Here is a 19,140-nt window from a genome sequence, read left to right as displayed (position 1 = left end):
ATGATAGTCTTTAAACCACGATGGTGGTCTTTGCCTTGTCGAACTCCTCTGTTCCAGAACGTCCCTTTCATCTGGTGTCCGAACAGATGGCTGTTGAGGTGGGTCATGGTTTTCGTGCTGTGGCTCACCAAACGGTGTTATGTTTTCAGGCGAACAGCTTCTTGCAACGTAGGTGTTGTGACTGGTCGAGGACAAGGTACCAGCCGATCCTGATTCCAAGTGCGGCCATCATTAAGCTTGTAGGTGTCTTGGCCGCAATGGTCAACAATGATGAATGGGCTTGGGTAGCTCAAAGCGCCCTTAGACACATGACCTGTCAACCTGACATGACCCAATTGACCCGTTCTTAACGGAGAATGCTTCGCAGCTCGTCGATAGTCAGTGTAGGACTGACTTGCTTGTTGCTTTTGTGCTTGACTGCTGCGGACAGCTTTCATCGCTGCGTGCGGGTATTGGAAAAACTGCTTACCTGGCCCTACAAGATCAAGTTTTGTTCTGGGTTGACGGCCGTGAAGAAGGATGGAAGGCTTCACTCCTGTAGTGGCATGCAGATGAAACGGTAGACTCCGAGGTAGTCGGTGATAGCTTCCTTCAAAGGCCAACGTTCTCGTGTACAGACTTGAACATACTCTTTGAATACCCGGTTAAACCTTTCTATTTGACCGTTGGCTTGCGCATGGTAGACTGCTGAATACGCATGGGCAATGCCGCGTTCCTTAAGAAAACTGTCACTCATGGGCTGTAAATTGAGGACCGTGCTCACTCACAATCTTGTCAGGATATGCTTTGCAGAAAGGAGATGACTGTTGCGGTAGTCACTTTCGCCGAGGAGCAAACCTCTGGCCATTTGCTGAAATAATCTATGGTTGTAACGGCAAAATGGCAATCTGCCGGCATATTGGAAAAAGGGCCTACAAGATCGATTCCTAGCTTCTGCCATGGTGCCTATGGGAATGCAACTGGCTGCAGGGGTGGTGTCACCTGTATTGCAGACTTGTCAACTGATTGGCATACCCGCAAGATGGGATCAGTTGTTCTACCTGCTTGCAAATAGCAGGCCACCAGTATTGCTCACGTAGTCGTTGCTTTGTCCTTGTTATCCTCGGATGGGACTCGTGGGCTGCGTCAAGAAGCCGTGCTACGAGGGACGAAGGTACAACGAATTTGATTCCACGAAGCAGGAGCTTTCCAACGAATGAGAGCTCAATCCGCACCCGGTAGAACGGAACTGCCTCGGGAGGCAACATCTTCACTGCAGGCCATCCCAACGTCGCCCACTTTATGACCTGTTGAAGCAGGGGGTCCCGCATTGTGTGAACGACAAACTCCACATGAGTAATGCAAATTGAGACTACACAAACGCACCTCTCTCTCTCTCTCTTCCTCCTCCACATGACCTGGGAGGGGCATCCTTGAAAGAGCATCAGCAACAGTATTCCTGTCACCCTTCTGGAATTCAATAGTAAAGTTGTATGCCATCAGCCTGACATGCCACCTTACAATCCGGAACGGACGTCTACCTACTCTTTTTGTATTCAGGAGTGTGACTAGAGCCTGGTGGTCGGTGCGCAATGTGAATGGGTGACCCCAAAGGTATACTCTCTAATGTTCGCATGCCCACAAACAAGCAAGGGCCTCCAGTTCCCCAACAGAGTACTTCTGTTCCTGTGGGGCAAGCCTGCGAGAAGCAAAAGCAATCATTACAAGCTCATCATTTCTTGTCTGCTGCAACACCGCTCCCAAACCAATGGACGAGGCATCTGTAGTGACAATAATGTCACCCGCAGGATCAAATAGCTGTAAACATCTTGTGGCCAAGAAACTTTTCAGCTGCTCGAAACAAACTTGTCTTGCATTGTTCCAAGTGAATGGGGTATTCTTACGTAGCAACTCGCGAAGAGGCTCGACAACGACCGCATAATTGGGCACAAACTTGGCGTAATAGCCAACCATGCCCAAGAATGAGCGCAAGGTGCCAATATCTGTTGGTGCCTGTGCAGCCTCGATGGCGTCAGTGTTGCTTTGTAAAGGGCCTATCCCCTTGTGACTGATCCTCTCACCAAGGAAGTCTATTTCTTGTACATTGAAGATGCATTTGTCATTCGGCTTCAATCCAGACTTTGCAATCAAGTGCAAGAGTTGTTTCACATTCTTGAAGTGTTCCTCACGTGTGCTTACATACACAATTATATCATCGATGTAGCACAAAGTGTTTTTGCAGTTCTGCAAAATAGTGACCATCATTTTCTGAAAGGCAGACTGTGCCGATGCAAGGCTGAAGCAGATGCGTTTGAATCTGTGTAATCCACTATCGATGATGAAGGTAGTTATTAAATTCTCTGCTTTCAGGACTCGGCTTGACTTGGTGGTAGGTGGCTGCTAAATCAGTCTTGGAATAATGCCTTGCACTGTGAAGTTTGTGCAATAGTTCTTCCGTGTGCGGCAGCGGAAATATGTCAACAACAATCACTTAGTTTGGTTCGTGCAGATCGACACAAATTCTTATCTTGCCGTTTTTCTTTACAACTACTACAATTGGCAATACTCATTCAGGTGCATCAACTGTTTTAATGACATCATCATGCTCAAGGCGCTGCAGCTCTTCACGTACCGGATCTCGCACCGAAAATGGCATGTGCCATAACTTAGCAGCGAGAGGCGCGATTCCTTCTCTTATCTTGACCTCATGAACAAAATTTTTTTCCAGACCTAACTTTCCATCAAACAAGTGCGAAAACTGACAAAACGGTTCTGGATCAAGGCCTTCTGGTGCTTGCGTAATGTGGGTACATTGCAATGACATGTACGTAGACGTTGTGAAGAAGTGACAGGGTGTCTTAATGAAGATGATGAAGGGGCGAGGAGGGAGAATAAAGAAGATGGCTGACACCATAGCCTAGCCCTACTATTTATTATTACAAATTGGCGCAGCCTCATTTTTTCTGTGTGGACATTCAAGTCGAGATGTGGGTGGGCTTCATCATCGGAGCAAATCAACGTGGTGGCATCCGAATCATGGCTGCAACGCCTCAAGATGAAGAGGAACAAAACAAGCTCTTCTGAAAGCAGTGAGCACTGACGCATTTGTCTCCTATATAAGCGCTAGAACGAAGCTCACTTACAATGATTTAGTTGCGAAAGAAAAAGTGAAGCTGAATGTGAAACTTCAAGATTATGAGAAGTTTGTGCTGACTCCAATTCGAAACTGCGTGAAGCCGGCTACCGTTGCTTCGTCTGACAGTGGCGTCAACCTGCTCACGAAGTTTCTTGAAGTGCAACGGGAACAAAGCAAACAGCAAAATGAATTAATGCATTTGCTTGTGAACGTGACTGAAAGAGGAATGAACAGGCCGAGTCTCGAAGATGTGAAGCCAGACATGTTTGATGAAAATTCCAGTAGTCCCGAGTCCTGGCTAACATTTTATGCATATGCATGCAATGAAAACGGCTGGCACAGTAATGAAGATAAAGTGAAAAACATGTGACTATTCCTATCAGGAATAGCGAAGAGTTGGTAAAAATTGCGTGTCAATGCTCACAGCAACAAGCCATGGACGGAGTGGAAGGAGAATTTTCTTGGCTCTTTTGGAGAGAACAAGGTATTATTATGGGATAAAGCTATCACATTCAAGTACAGGTCTGGGTCTGCACTCGGCTATTTTTATGAGAAAAGGATGCTACTCCAGCTGGCTGACTTGGCCTTGCCTGAACCGTCTGTGGTTCTGCTTATCATTCATGGTTTGAGTCCAGTTCTTCAGAAGCAAATACAAGTGAGAGGGCCCAAAACAGTTGGAAGAACTTCTGCAGGGAATGCGAAACCTCTACCTACAAGACTCGGGGCCCCAGCAGCAGCCCGTGATGCCTGGTGCAAGGTGCCCAACTGCCACACGAGCTGATGAAAGATGCCCGCTTGCAAGCTGGAAGTCTACCGCTTCTCCTGTGTCCTTTCTGGCTGACCAAGGAGGCTCAAGCCAACACGAAGAGTCAGATGCTGTGACAAAAAACTAAATAAAGAGGGCTTCAGCTTCCACCTGAAGACGCCAAGAGAAGCTGTTTAATTGTCGCATGCGAACCTCTTGTATATATCTGTTTTTGTTGATGGAAAGGAAAGGAGCACGTTAGTTGACAGTGGAACAAGCATCGCAATTATAAATGCCCATATTTTTGAGACTGAGAAAGTACAACAAGGACGGGCTGTAGAAGTACATGGATACGATGGAAGGCGAGATATTCATGATAAATGGACATGTTTAACCATATCCTGTCTCGGCAACAGTTGCTACGCAGGCGCTAGTACTCGATAGAGTACCCTGTGAATTACTCCTATCACGTCCAGCCATCAGTGCACTTCGCCTTAACATCTACTGGACTGAAGAAGTAACTACGGATGAAAAGCTGCACAATCTCAGCGTTTCTTCAACTTCTTCTTCGAGGAGCTTGCGGTAGCCATCGTCAGGTGAAGATGTTAAGAGGGTTTACCTGGAATTGCTATACTTGAAGGGATATCCCAAGGGAACTACAAAGTTTGAGGTACCATTTAAGTTAGGCAATACTGCAGTGGTGAGAAAAGAGCCATATAATATGTCATGGAAGAAGAGTATGTGGCTGAAGAACGAGCTTCAAAAGATGTTGGTTCCACAGATAATTCGTCCATCGACGTCTACATTCGCATCACCCATCACTATTGCACCTAAGGTAGATGGAAGCCTCCGACTCTGGATGGATTACAGGCAAATTAGTAAGCAGACAGAGCTTTTTCCTTTTCCTATGCCACGAATAGACTCCATCATAGACGAGACGGGTGACTGCAAAGTGTTTTCGCGTATTGATTTATGTAAAGGATTTTGGCAAGTTTCACTTTCTGAAAAATACAAGACATACTCTGCCTTCATAGCGCTTTTTGACATCTATGAGTATAATCAACTCCCGTTTGGATGGACGAACTCGCCCGCTTGGTTCCAGAAGATGATGAATGACTACTTGCGACCGTTTCATGGGAAGTTTTGTAACGTGTACGTCGACGATATAATAATTTACTCTCGCAATGAGGAGGAGCACTCGGAACATCTTGCTAGTGTACTTCAAGCACTGAGTGATGCAGAGCTTAAGATTAATGATGACAAGAAAAGTGAGTTTTTCCAAAGAAAAGTTATGTTTCTAGGTAGAGTATTTGATGGCCAAACTAAGACAACAAAGCAAGAATCAGTCGAACTAATCTGAAAAATGCAGAAACCGTATGACCTAAACTCTTTGTGGGTATTTCTCGGCTTTGCGGGGCATTTTCAGGCTTTCATTAGAGATTATGCCACGAAAACAAAGTGCCTCACAGAAATGACCAAGGAGAATGTGCCATTTCAGTGGACAGCAGAGTGTCATTCCGTTTATCAAAGCCTTGTGAGCATCATTTCGTCTGACCCAATTCTGACGCTTCCAGACTTCAAGTTGCCCTTCGAGCTGAACACTGACGCTTGTCATTACCGCACAGGCGCAGTGCTTTACCAGAGGGATTCAGAAGCTCCACGGAGCCATTAACAAAAGGATGTGGGATATTATTGGTATGCATTCTTGAAAGCGCAACTGAATTACAGGACTACGGAGAAAGAAGCTTTGGCAGTCCTAATGGCTGTATGCTATTTTAGACCTTACCTGGATGGCAGGAGCTTCACGCTCTTTACCGATCACCAAGCCTTAACGTATATCCTTAACCTCGCAGAGCCTATAGGAAAAATTCCACGGTGGGTGAGTGAACTCCAGCAGTTTGTGTTCGTGGTCCATCACAAACCTGAACACCTGAAGGATGCAGACACACTCTCCAGACTCGCGGTAACCCCATATCAGGAGACTGTCAGCACAACTCTGTTGTGGGAGGGAACTGAAGAACTGGAGTTCCACAGTGGAAAGTTCGTAGTCCCGGAAACAATGGTGCCTCGAATCTTGGAACTTTATCATGACTCCCCAGACTCTGGCGGGCACGAGGGGTTTTGGCGAACTTATCGCAAGATTCTTCAGCGTTTCTGGTGGAAACACTTGAAAGCCGACGTCCAGTGATACGTCCAGTCTTGCTATCAATGTCAAGTCCATAAAGTAAAGTACCTTCAGAGAACAGACGAGATGGTCCTATCTCCACATTCTGATATACCGTTTGAAGTCATCTAGGTGGATTTTGCAGAGCTTAAGAAAAAGGCTACGGGAGTAAGAAAAACGCAGCCTTTCCTAGTGGCAATAGACCAGTGCACTAGAATAGTGGCTGCACGACTGGGTAGGGAAGATGCAAATAGTGTGATTGCCCTTTTGAGCCGAGGGGTGCTTAAGAATACCAAAGTAGTAATATCAGACAGTGGACCAGCATTCGTAAGCAAGCGTCTGCGAGAGTGGGTGAAGGAACGAGGAGTTGTTTTGCGACGCTGCGCGGCCTACCATCCTGCAGGAAATGGCATGGCTGAAAGAATCATACGAGACTTGAAACAGTTTATTTCCATGTATCCCAGTTTCAAAGGCGGATGGAAGTGCTGCTTGGACGCCGCTGTAGCTCATCACAATCGGTCGCACACTGTGAGTATTGGCTGTTGTCCCTATTTCGCAGCATTTGAAAAGACACCGGTGCTCCTGCTGATCAACAGCTTGGCATTGCTGACCGCCTGCAATTGTACGAGAAGCGGAAAACAGTGGAAGCCTACCAGCGATACCGCAAAGATATGAAGAGGCAGTTCGACCTCCGCCACAACACGCGGATACCCTGTATACAGCTGAATGATTTAGTACTAGTCATAAAAGGGTCTTCCGCGTACGAAGCAGGGGTACATGGGACCGTATCGCGGTGCAAACTGCAGTGCAAAAAGGTGTTTTCAAGAGAGTTGGTTACGTCAACGATGACGGCGTGCTCGAGTTTCCAACCATTAGGAACCTATTTATGTCTCATCCCAGGAGGGATGAATCTTCAAAGAGGGGGAGCCTATGTGGACGTTGTGAAGAAGTGACAGGGTGTCTTAACGAAGACGACGAAGGGACGAGGGGGGAGAATAAAGAAGATGGCTGACACCATAGCCTAGTGCTACTATGTATTATTACATGACATACCGTTAATGTGCAGCCGCAGTGCTTCGGTGGCGTCGATGCCGAGGATGTCAGTGGCGTCGTTGACGATGTAGAAAAGTATGTCGGCGTGTCGACCCTGGAAGACGACTGCTGCTGTAAAACACCCCTCTGTGCCTATTCTGTGCCTAGAAAAATCTTAAAGTGACGCTGATGTCGGCTGCATAGAAAGGCATTTCAACCTTGAATACGTGACGGTGGACAGAATCGAGACAGCAGAGTCCGTATCTACGAGGAAACGTATGGGTACATCTTGCACGACGACTTGGATGTTTATTCCTGCTTTGCTCGGCCGCGCGAGATGCAAGACGTTGAGGTCGCCGGATGTACTGCAGCTATCAACTTCTCGGACCGGGAGGGCCCGCTCGTTTGGCATGCCGCTCTTACAGACACACTGAAAATGTCCTCGCTTGCTGCATTTGCTGCATATTTTATTCTGCGCCTTGCATTTCTTGTAATCTGCAAGATGCTGCGAAGACCAGCAACAAAAACAAGACTTGTGCTGCTGCGGTGGCAGTAATCTGGATTCTGTGCGGCATGGAATTGACATTTTCTCACCTTTTCAATGCTTGCAACCAATGACTGCAGCTCAAGCGAGTACTTCATAGCTTTTTCAATATTGTTCGCAATAGCCAGCGCACATTCAAGAGTAGGGGAAGCGCCTTCTAGAAGTAGGCGTTCCTTGCACGAGGTCACGGGATCAAATCCCGGCCACGGCGGCCGCATTTCGATGGGGACGAAATGCAAAAACACCCGTGTACTTAGATTTAGGTGCACATTAAAGAACCCCAGGCGGTCGAGATTTCCGGAGTCCTCCACTACGGCGTGCCTCATAATCAGAAAGTGGTTTTGGCACGTAAAACCCCATAATTTAATTTTTTAAGTAGGCGTTCCCAAAGAACATGGTTTCTCGCTTTCGCTACAAGTTGGTCACAAATGAAATCGTCAACTTGCTCACTGAAGTCGCAACTCAATGCCAGCTCGCCCAATGCCGTGACGAACGCAACCCCAGGCAGTTGGATGGGTGGTCCGAACCTATGCCACTCCATGATGACGTTGATTTTAGAAGTGAAGTAAGCGTCCAACTTAGCCACTGCTGCATCGTACTCATTGCTCGTGACGCCTTTATCCTTTTCCTCTGCATGCAGTGTCGACGGTTTCTTCTCCGGCAGTGCCTAGTACAAGCATTGGCCTTCAGTACCCAAACAGTGCAGTAGCAAAGCGTTACGACGCGCAGGTGGGTGGGTGTTGCTCCCCGATGCCAGGAGATAATTCTTGAAAAGGGGGTGCGACTGCATACAAGGAATGGCGGGCTTCCCGGGCGTCGGCAGGAACTCGGGTGGTTGATGTAGGCTCGTTGCTTCCGCTTTCAGTCACTTCACCTCTCGTCGCCAACTGTTATATCCTCCGTTGTGCGCTGCCTGACTACGCCGCGAGCGCCGGAGAACCACGAAGTGAACCGTACCAGGCCGTACCTCGAACAACGTTCCTTTTCATTAGTCCCTGATGAGCATATATATACAGGTGCAAGCGTCAGCTGATGTGATAGGGCGCGTACCTAGTGCCATCTACGTTATATAAACACAACTGCTGAATACCACAGAAAGTTAGATTTTATTTGAAGTTAAAGCTTAGTCATTGTATCAACTAAACGTTAGTCATTGTATCGAACTCTGTTTTATTACAACTTTCAGGCAGTTTTTCAAAACGATGTAGGAGTTACACTTAAAAAGGGGAAAAAAGGAACTTAGAGAATTTGTGAAATTCTTAAATGTACAGTGATCTCCCTCAGTTTGTAGATTAGGTGACACGAGAGCTTGTCAAGGCCTAATAATGGACAAAAGAGGAAGAACAATCACTGCTGATCCTCATCAAGCAAGGACTGTGCCTTGCTTGATGACTGGAACATTTAGTCATGCCATCACCATTGCTGTGCTTTCACTACTTGGCTGTGGTTTTGTCATCATTTTTGCAATTTATAATGTGAGATGTGTATAGATATGCATGAGCATGTTCCTTGTAAAAACAGTTAAGCGTAGTCCTGTGTTTCTACTTCTACTTGTCTATTGTGTGCTAGCTGACTTAAGATGGATGCATGAGGATATCTGACAAAAAGTGTAGTTCAACGTTAAGTTTTTTTGTACAAGCCTGTCGCGAGTTTTAACCATTTCTTAAGACTTTATTCACTTCAATGAAAAAAGTTTGTCTTGTGCACATGTTTATGCTTAACTTTTCTGCAGAGGGCAGTTTCCATTTATTTGGTTGTCAATATTGCTAATGCTAGTATGTCAAGAAAGTTTGTAGCTTTAAATCATTGGCTAATGATTTTAATGCATATTTCAAAATTGATGCATACCAACCACTGTGGGTATGGATAACTTCCTGTAAGCTTTTCATTCCGCAGAAAAAATTTATAGACAGTACTTTTTAAGGTCTCACTCCTCAAAAGAACCTTCCTTTATTACTGGCACTAAAGGTTTCAAAATTCAGCCAATTATAGAGAGTTCCTTGCAGATTTCAAATATGTAATTACTTTTTGTATAGCTATTGTAGTTCTTGAGTTATGTGATGCACAATTGCAAAATATAGTCATCATTGGAGGCACTTCTTTATGAACTAAATTTTCACAAAAAGCATCTTGCTTTAGCTTGTTTAGGTCTTTGTAGATCATAGAGTGCCGATATCTAGCCAAACAGTGTGTACAATTACTGGAACTATGCAAAAAGATTCGAGCATTTCAACTAATTTTTTTTTCTCGATTCCTTGAAATATAACCTTGTACTTTCGCAACTACTCCTGGGAGATATTGCAATTTCAAGTACATATCAGCACTGTATATATGTTCAAGAGGATGCCAAATGTCCAAGGTTATTTTCAGGGGATTGTGAAGAAATATTTGTGGAAGTGTCCTAATTTTGTTTTCATAGTTTCAGTAATTGTACATGCTGTTTGAATAGATCGCGGCACTTAGCGGTCCACAACGAGCTAAGTAAACTACAGCACAAAGCTTTTTTGCCAAAATTTATTACACAATAAAGTGCCCACAAAATTGCTCTATTTTGCCATTGTGTAGGACATAACTCAATAACTATAGTGGCTACACAGGAACTAATGACATATGTGAAATATGCTTTGAATGCTCTCTAAGTGGGTGGATTTTTAAATTTATTTAAAAATGTTTAAAAAATGTTTTTCTCAAGGAGCATCTCCCCTTAAGAAGCTGAAAGAAATGGTGACACCCTCTCTCTTGTTTTTGGGTAACAAATGTCTGTTTCTCGCTCTATGCTGGTGTCATTGTTAAAGCCCAATTTTTTCCTCTTGTTCAGGGACAAGCAGTACCTGTTCTTTTTCGACATCACTCAGTGCCTTAAAAGGGCCTACAAGCCTGGTGACCTGTTGCCTTCGCTCATCTGCAACACTCCCCAGGTGGGCTCTTGACAGCTGCCACACTGGGTACTGTCTGCTTTCTGTCTGTGCCTCAAAAGCCCTTTTCTTGTCTCATGAGAATGTCACACCTTGTTTGAGTTTTCGTGTCAAACTTGCAGTTAGATGCAGAAAAGAAGGTATTGAAATTCCTGTTTTTGGACCAAAGTGGTCTCTAATTTCAACTGCTGATGCCAGCTACAGTGCCATCAATTTTTTTAATGTTTTGAAGGGCAAGATATGTACCAGACTGATACAACTACCACTTTTTGCAGACCTACTGTGTTCATCATAAACAGGTTCAACTGTACAACCCTTGTCATGGTACCCAAGGAAGTCGTAATCCAGAACTAATTTAATACAATGCAATCAATACATGATGGGGACAGTATAGAGGAGTGTAGAATTAACACATGCCAACACCATCTACTAGAGCACTCAAGTGGATGTCTTGCAACAATTGCATCAACTTACACCAAACCTGCTTTGCCAGTCTGTGGCAAAACATATTTCAAATGAAGCTGCTAAATTCAGTGGGATATGTGCGTTCATTGGCAGCAACACAGCCATAGCCGTGGGCTGGCTAGTGTTTTGCCCTAGAATCCAAGGCTTAGGAATCCCGTTTTTGTATTGGTGTCTTGGAAATGGGAGTATGTGGTGATACATTTTAAGTTGTTCGCAGCAAAGTAAAAGTTGTTTTGTGTTATGCAATGCACTACAAATATTTGGGGCTTGCCCATTTGCTAGCTCAAGATGATTTAAAGTGGTTCTCACTTTAAGGGGCATTTGGGAAGAAACACCATACTGAGCTGAGAGAATGTCATACAGTCTATTCAGTGTGCTTAGTTATGCCAGAGCCCATCAGTACTTTTTATCTGGTCATGAAACAACTGGTCATGAAAGTTACCCCACCCCACACCATGAACACAATTCGAGGTGTCGTTTCCGATGATGACTTGATGATGATCGATGATGATCTGATAAATCTGATGGAATTGACTGAAGCCAAACTTCTAGAGGGTTGGATTGATCTGAGTGTGATCAATGTCAAAAGAATTAAAATGAGGTGGGACAAAAAGAGATCAATACCAAGCACCTAACACATTTGGCTCAAGCAACCTGCCCCACACGATCGAGGCAGGGTATGCTAAGATCCAAGTCAGTCCACCATATATCCCAAATCCTCTGCAATGGTTTAAGTGCCAGCAATTTGGCCACAGTTCACAGAACTGCCGAGGCCGTCAGACTTCTGCGAAATTCATTGCTAACGAACAGCTCTTTGAATCATGTCAAAACTTTCTCTACAGGGGGGAACTGTGATGAGAGCTCGCTGCATACTCATGGTTCAGCCCATCATGGAAAAAAGAAAAAAAAATTGTAACAGTCAAGGTAAAAGAATTTATCATTCAAGGAAGCACGTAGGCGGGTATCATACCTGCCTAAAAGCAGCTTTGTTGATGTGGCCTGTCAGGGGGTAGCGACACAACGACTTCCGGTGGCTGCCCGGTCCACACGCAGTGAGCCGCCAGTGGTGCCATCTGCCCCCTTGGCGGCTGAAGCTAGTGCTTGCTGCTCCACTGCCCCAGCAGAAGGTGCCGTCAACCTCCGGGCTGGTGGCCTCAAAGGTCTCGCCCGATGTGTCGAGGCCTTCACGTGAAACACACTGCTCGCAAGAACGCATGTCCAGAACCTCTTGCAAGGCGCTGGACACAATAACTAGCCAGACGGTACCGCCAGCGCCTTAGGAATCTCGCGATCGTACAAAAAAAAAAAAAAATCCCGCATCACAGGGTCTGCAAAGGGCTCTGTAAGCTTTCTTTCTTTTTAAAACGCACGGCGCAAAACTATTTAACTCTTTGAGGGTCTATTCTTTTTTTTGCCATATGCGAATGCCCAGGGTCGATTTTTTTATTGCAGATTCCAATTCTTCTTGGGGACTTATTTCGAAAAAAATTCAGCGTAATTTTTCTAGGGTAACCGTAAAGTGAGAAAAAAATATTTTGCGTTGGTATATATGTAATCTTTATTCATGAATAACAACAATAAAAAAAGAAATAAACTTATACAGGGTGTTTACCAACCTGGAAAACCGGGAATTCTCAGGGATATTGAGTAGTCTCGAAAGACTCGGGGAAATTGTGCCTCTATCAGGGAAAATTAGCTGTAATTTTATTGAAAGGGTCAAAAGTCGTGGTCATGCTGGCTCGAGCAACAGACAGGAATCGTAATAAATTGTCTTTGACGTCCTGTCGTTGGCTGGAGGAGTTGCCAGTGTACAGTCGACGACCGACTTTCCGGATTCCCGATAATTTGGACGGCCTCGCGGCACCACCACGTACCCCATAGAGTCAATGTATCAGAACATCTGAAATTTTGGACGCAAGAACTTTTCGCCATCTGATTTTTCAGACATTTTGCCATGACCGCAGGTCCGAAACAGCAATCAAAGCCACCACTGCTGCCATTTTGATTACCTCATCGCCTGAAACCGGCGCTCTCGCACGCAGATCCGCTGGCAGCCGTAGCCACCGCTGCGGCAATGCTAGGCCTAGCTGCTTCAACGTTCGCTATGAAGCATCTTGCTGTTGGGTGCCGTGTTTTTTATTGAAGGAATTTGCTGCTGTCAGCAATGGCATGGACTCCGCCTTTGCGGTCCTCGCGATTGGTTTAGAAGCTTGGAAAGCACGATGCGTTGCATAATGCCGGTTCTTGAAAGTCAGCTTCGCCTTTGTACAGAAATGTTACTTGGTGAAACATACGCAAAAGTATTGCAGTGAAGCGTAACAAATGGGGAAGGGGCTATTGTCGCGGGACACAGTATGTATTCCTTAATTATACACGCGTGCTCTCCGTGTTTGCTGTCACAGTGCTAGCACCGATATGCCTGATACGTGTACCGACAGGCCTTCAGAGCGTTTTCAAATGTGCTTGTGGCAGTTTGAGCCCTTAAGGGCAGTAAATGACATGCATTTATTTTTTCCAACTGGCCGATTTTTTGGACATTTTCGCGTCCCCTAGGGAGTTCAAAAAACTGGACGTGGACTCTGCAACTGACCAAGAAGATGCTTCAAATGGTCCGTGGGGTGAACAAGTGACGGAAGGAGTACAAGAACAGAAAGGACCTACGCATTGAGGAATGAATGGGAAAGGAAGCATGCTGCTGCCGTATTGAAGGAGCTTGAGCTCAAAAAACAAAGTGTTGGCTGATGCCGAGATGCAATTGTCCCTCATCCAAACCAAAATAAACTCTTTGAAGCAGTGAAACACAACGATGAGGTGTCGTACGTGGGCTGAGAGTATGTCAGGACAGTTGAGGTTGACTTACGAGCTGTTGAGAGAGAATCTCAATTGTGACAAATTTCGGTGCCTCGTACCACTGAGCTTGCGATCAATTGATAGAAATAGCTCATATACGAAAATATTTGCTTTATCTCCTTTTTTATTCGTATTTGAGAATGTCCGACTCCATTTGCAATTATTTTCGAAGACATTTTATTTGCTGTGCATTTTACTAACCCCTCCCTTCTATTCTCTTCTTGAATAACATGAACACTACTCCTTAGTGTTCAAATTGGATTAATTAGTTTTTTAAAAATTTGATTAATATGCTTACTAGAGTGTGACCGCATCGGGCGATATGGTTTCAGCTCATCTTGACATAAAACAGTTCTGCATCACTCAGGGAATTTTGCAAAGGCAGTCAGGGAAAACCTGGAAAACTCAGGGAATTTGGAAATGTCAACTTGGTAGACACCCTGTTATAAGAATTGAAAATTTGATGCATTGTTATTTACATAGTTCAAGGATTTGAAAATGCGCACATGAGAATGTTTTGCAACTCTCACTTGCTCCTGCTCTTACACTAATATTTATGTCCATAGCGTAATCGAGCTGCGTAGGTGCGCGCACTCAAGAAAACTGTGGTTGTGTGCCCATCAAAAAAGCAAAATGTGTGACAAACTTCTGTTTATCTTCATCTTATCGCCAACCAGAGGCGATTAGTTTTTGTGAGTGTGCAAAAACAAAAAAAAGCAACAGAAACTCACGCACGGCAGCATCCTTCCTATGTGCACCCTTGGGAGCACTAAATGAGCGAGAAACAAGCGCTAGCCCTTTGAGCGATTAGTAACGATATAGCGATCAGTTTTGCAAGCGAAAGAAGCTGAAACCGCCTGCGAAACAAAACTCAAACCGCCGCCCACCCAGTGCGCGTGCCAATACGCGAGCGGTAGTATGTAGATGCACAGGAGCGAACTAGCGCTAAAGCAAACCATGTAACGAAAACCGAGGCGCGTGAAAAAAAAATCGCTGTATTCTCACATAGTGTCAGCACGTGATACAAAATAAAAAGTTAGAAAATTGACGCGCTTTTTAAACGTACAGACGGCGCCGTAAATATACGGCATCGACCATTTTTGTTCGTGTTTGCGGCGCTGTATATTTACGTCATTGTCTCCAAAGGGTTAAGATGGCTAGTCAAGTAGTGCATTGGAAGATTAGAGGTCTCCTCCATAATCTTGATGACATTAAGGAGCTCTTTTGTAAATTTAGTCCCAAAGTGCTGTGTGTTCAAGAAATACACCACAAACATATACAAATTTTCTTCCACAATAGACTACTTTTCGCAAGGACCGCAATGACACTGTCATGTCATCCGGTGGTGTGGCTGTCATGGTCGACAGAGGTGTTGCCTGCTGGGAATTAAAACTCCCTAGAGGCGGTTTCTGTGTGAGGGGTGTTGCTTGACAAGTTAGTCACTATCCGCTCTGTATACATCCCTCCCAATTATCAACTTGATAAAACCGAATTTCAAAACGACATAGATGAACTTCTGGTGCAATACATACCACATTTATTCTAATCTAGGCCGATAGTTCTTTTTCAAATAATCATATTCCAAAGTCTAGGGTCGGCTCAGGTTCGAGGATTTTAAGAAACGCGCCAGTTTTTGATTGAAACTGCTAAATATGGTGCATAGCTAGCGCCATCTAGAGAAGTCAGTATCGCAGCCGCTACTAGCCATGCCAGTAGCCAACCGTACACAAGCGAGGTCGCCATTTTGACCTGTGTCATGTCAGCCGTATTGGTGTGTGGAGTGGTGTTATCGCGATGGCACCAAGCAGGAGATGCCACTACAGTGCCGCTTTCAAGTGAAAAGTTGTGATAGCCACAGAGGCATCGTCGAACCTTCAAGCTTGGCGGGACTTCGGCGTCGACAAGAAAAACGTCCGTCGTTGGAGGGGACAAAACGCAGCTTTTTGCGTTTGCCGCAATGAGGATGGCATTTAGCGGACCAAAGAAAGGCCGTCACCACTAAGTGGAGACAGTTTTGGCCGACTTTGTTCGGACGCAGAGAGCAAGCAGCTGCCTTTCCAGTAACAACAGAAATGCTCCAAGTGAAAGCTAGGGAACTTGCGAGGGAGCGAGGTCTAAGGCCAAAGGATTTCAAAGCCAGCTGGGGCTGGCTTCAGAAATTCATGAAGTGCTTCGGCTTCAGCCTCCGACGTCGCGCTTCAATCACCCAGAAGCTGCCAAGCGATTTCGAAGAAAAGATGATAACTTTTCAGTGCTACGTGCTGTGAAAGGGAGAAGTGGCAGGCTACAACCTTTGGCAAATCAGCAATGCCGACCAGACGGCTGTGTATTTTGATATGCCAGTGGCATACACCGTGAATGAAAAGGGTGCCAAGGAGGTGAAGGTGCGCTTTGCGGGCTACAAGAAGCAGCGCGCAACTGTGATGCTGTGCTGCACAGCTGATGGACATAAACTCCCTCCTTATATGATATTTAAAAGGAAGACACTCCCTGCTCGAGAAACTTTCCCAAGAAATGTCATTGTGCGGGCAAATGAGAACGGGTGGATGACGGGTGCAATGGTGGAAGAATGGGTTACGATTGTGTGGCGACAGCGCCCAGGAGCCCTTTTGACAAAGAACTTGCTCCTTGTCGTCGACTCTTATCGTGGGCACTTGACCGACAATGTGAAGACTGCGCTCGCCCAAGCGAACACGGACCTTGCTGTCATACCAGGCAGCATGACGGGCCAGTTGCAGCCACTTGATGTCTGCATCAACAAGCCTTTCAAGGATCGACTGCAGAAATATTACATGGACTGGTTGACTGACGAAGACCACATGGTAACGGCAATGGGCCGCATCAAACGTGCATTGCTATCGCAGCTGGCGGGCTGGGTAGCTGCAGCGTAGGACGACATCCCAGGTACTTTCATCGTGCGCGCCTTTAAAAAGTGCAGCATATTTAATGCGCTTGACGGTACCGAAGATAGTGCACTGTTTGAAGGTGACAGTGACAAGGAACACAGCGACGAGTCTAGCAGCAACGACGATGTTGAATGAGCTCTGCACGTTCAGATTCAATAAATGCTGTTTGCATTTTGTGAACGCTGTCCCCGCTTTTTTGTTCGCCCTACATTCGAGGTAATATATATTTTTTTTGTTGGCTTCTGACTTTAGGGGGTCAGCTTAGAATCGGGGTTGACCTAGATTCGAGTAAACACCGTAGTTGTCCGAGATCTAAATGCACATAACACTTTGTGGCGAGACTCGTGAAGCGAGAGGTCGCCTAACTGATAACTTTCTCTTTTTCTCAGGAGCATGTATACTTAAAAAAGAGCCAACGTACTACAGCGTGGTACGTAACACATACTCCTCAGTAGATTTAAGCATAGTGTTGAGTACACTAATGCTGTTCCTGGAGTGGTCCGTTCTTAAGGACCCCTTTGGGAGCAACCACTTCCAAGTTATGTTAAGGTTAACAAAACAAGATATATGCTTGCCACACATTCCCCGATAAAAGGTTGACTCAGCTAACTGAGAACTTTTCCAAGAGCTAACACATTTAAGGCGGGATGATATTGCCTCTTTTAATATAGACGATGCTGTGGCATATTAATGGGCTTTATAATTGAGGCCGCCAAAAAATGCATCTGTCAAACTAACGGACTGGCGAATAAACATTGTATCCCTTGGTGGAATGAAAAATTTGAAAAAGCATGGGAAAAGCAAAACAAACCTTGGGGGCACCTTCACGACTCTCCAACTGCAGAAAACTTGATTAATCTGAAACAAGTAAAGTCCTGGGGTAGAAGAAGATGTCTGTGTGCTAAAAGAGAGAGTTCGGAGAAGTACGTCTGGTATAAATTCTTACACGGATGGGATGAAAGTCTGGAATAGGGTAAATAAACTAATAGGCTGGCCGACACATCCCCTATCATTTGTAAGTAGCCAAGGTGATAGCCTGGAAGATCAAGCAGATTGCCTAGGCGAACACTTTCAATGTGTCTCGAGTGCATTGCACTATACAGAAACATTACTGAGGTTCAAAGAGCATGAAGAGCCCCTTAATCGCAAAGGTTCATCGAGTGAGGTTTATACCCCTGTCACATGGGCACCCGTAAACACCTTTTAACTTCGTCGTCTTTATCACGATGTAGATGCATTCGGTGTCACACGGTTGCCCTTCCGCTAAGGCAGTTTAAAGGAGCTTTTGGTCAACAAAGATCGGGGATCTCCCTCAGTGGCTGAAGGGAGTACTCTCGTGCCCATACTGGCTATTGTAAAACTGAGAATTTTGTGATTACAGTCGAACTCACTTATAACGATACCAGTTTTATTACTATATCGATTATAACAAAAGCTGCTGCACCATCAACTTTAGTATATTTTCTGTGGAGAAATAGCCTGCTTACTACAATGTCCCCATGCCGCATTATCGATTACAACAATGAAGTCTAGCAGCTGGGTGCAGTGGCATAGCCAGAAATTTTGTTCAGAAGGGGAGAGGGGGGGGGGGGGGGGGCACATTGCAGTTCTGCCTCCTCCTTAAAAAATTTGTCGAGGGATCAAATACATGAATAATAACTGGATTGCCATTGCCAAACATGCTGCAAACGAATTCTTCAACGCTATGCACTGTCAAGGCAAGTAAAATATGTATTTTTTCATAAAAGAATATACTCGTATATGTTCAAAATTATGCCCGAAATAACTAATATCAATGCTTCCATGGTTTTTATTTAATAAGAAAATATTACACGAAATTTAGAACTATATCAGTTTGAAACCAGCAAAGCAGTGCATGTAGCTGATATGAAAAATGTAAAGGCCATGAAATGAACAAATTGAGGACAGATCTTTTAATGAAACTTTGTCAGTCAAGAATCTTGTTTACATTTTTGTACATATGCAACGGCAAAGGAAAAATCTCAATGACGCTGTCATTTGTTCCATGTATTGCATAGAAGCAGCTGTCACCGATCATGTATTGTGAGTAATTGCACCGAAATTATAGTCTCAACAGAGAGCACATATAAAAAGCAGGAGTTCTGCAAAATTTACGAGGGCGAGTCAAATGAAAGTGAGCGGATCCGAATATTTGACAAATGCGGCACTTTATTTAAAAGTAGTCTCCATGAGCATTGAGACATTTGTGCCACTGACTAACGAGTTGCGTGATTCCCATCTCATAGAAATCCTTGGATTGCTGCTTCAAAAAGTCCGACTCCTTCATGTCATCGTCCTACACGAATCTGGTTCCCTTGAGCTGTTTTTTCATTTGCCCCAAAATGAGGAAGTCGCAATGCGACGGGTCTGGGCTGTATGGCGG

At 45.0% G+C, this 19,140-nt stretch overlaps 1 protein-coding gene across 6 annotated transcripts in view; it reads left to right on the top strand.

The window, feature by feature from the left end:
* Ctl2 (Choline transporter-like 2) overlaps positions 1 to 19,140 on the top strand; it is a 494,927-nt gene that overhangs the window by 217,474 nt on the left and 258,313 nt on the right. For 5 of the 6 annotated variants that reach the window (XM_075677595.1, XM_075677596.1, XM_075677598.1 and 2 more), the window contains exon 5: positions 10,419 to 10,518. The exons of the other annotated variant lie outside the window; for it this stretch is intronic. In XM_075677595.1, coding sequence (XP_075533710.1) covers positions 10,419 to 10,518 — 100 coding nt within the window. The remainder of the gene's footprint in view (positions 1 to 10,418; positions 10,519 to 19,140) is intronic. 6 annotated transcript variants of the gene reach the window in all.

This window comes from Dermacentor variabilis, unplaced genomic scaffold, assembly GCF_050947875.1.
Source record: "Dermacentor variabilis isolate Ectoservices unplaced genomic scaffold, ASM5094787v1 scaffold_13, whole genome shotgun sequence".
NCBI classification, from domain to species: Eukaryota; Metazoa; Arthropoda; class Arachnida; order Ixodida; family Ixodidae; genus Dermacentor; species Dermacentor variabilis.
Note: the sequence above shows the minus strand (reverse complement) of the source record. Positions and strands in the feature narration are given on the sequence as shown.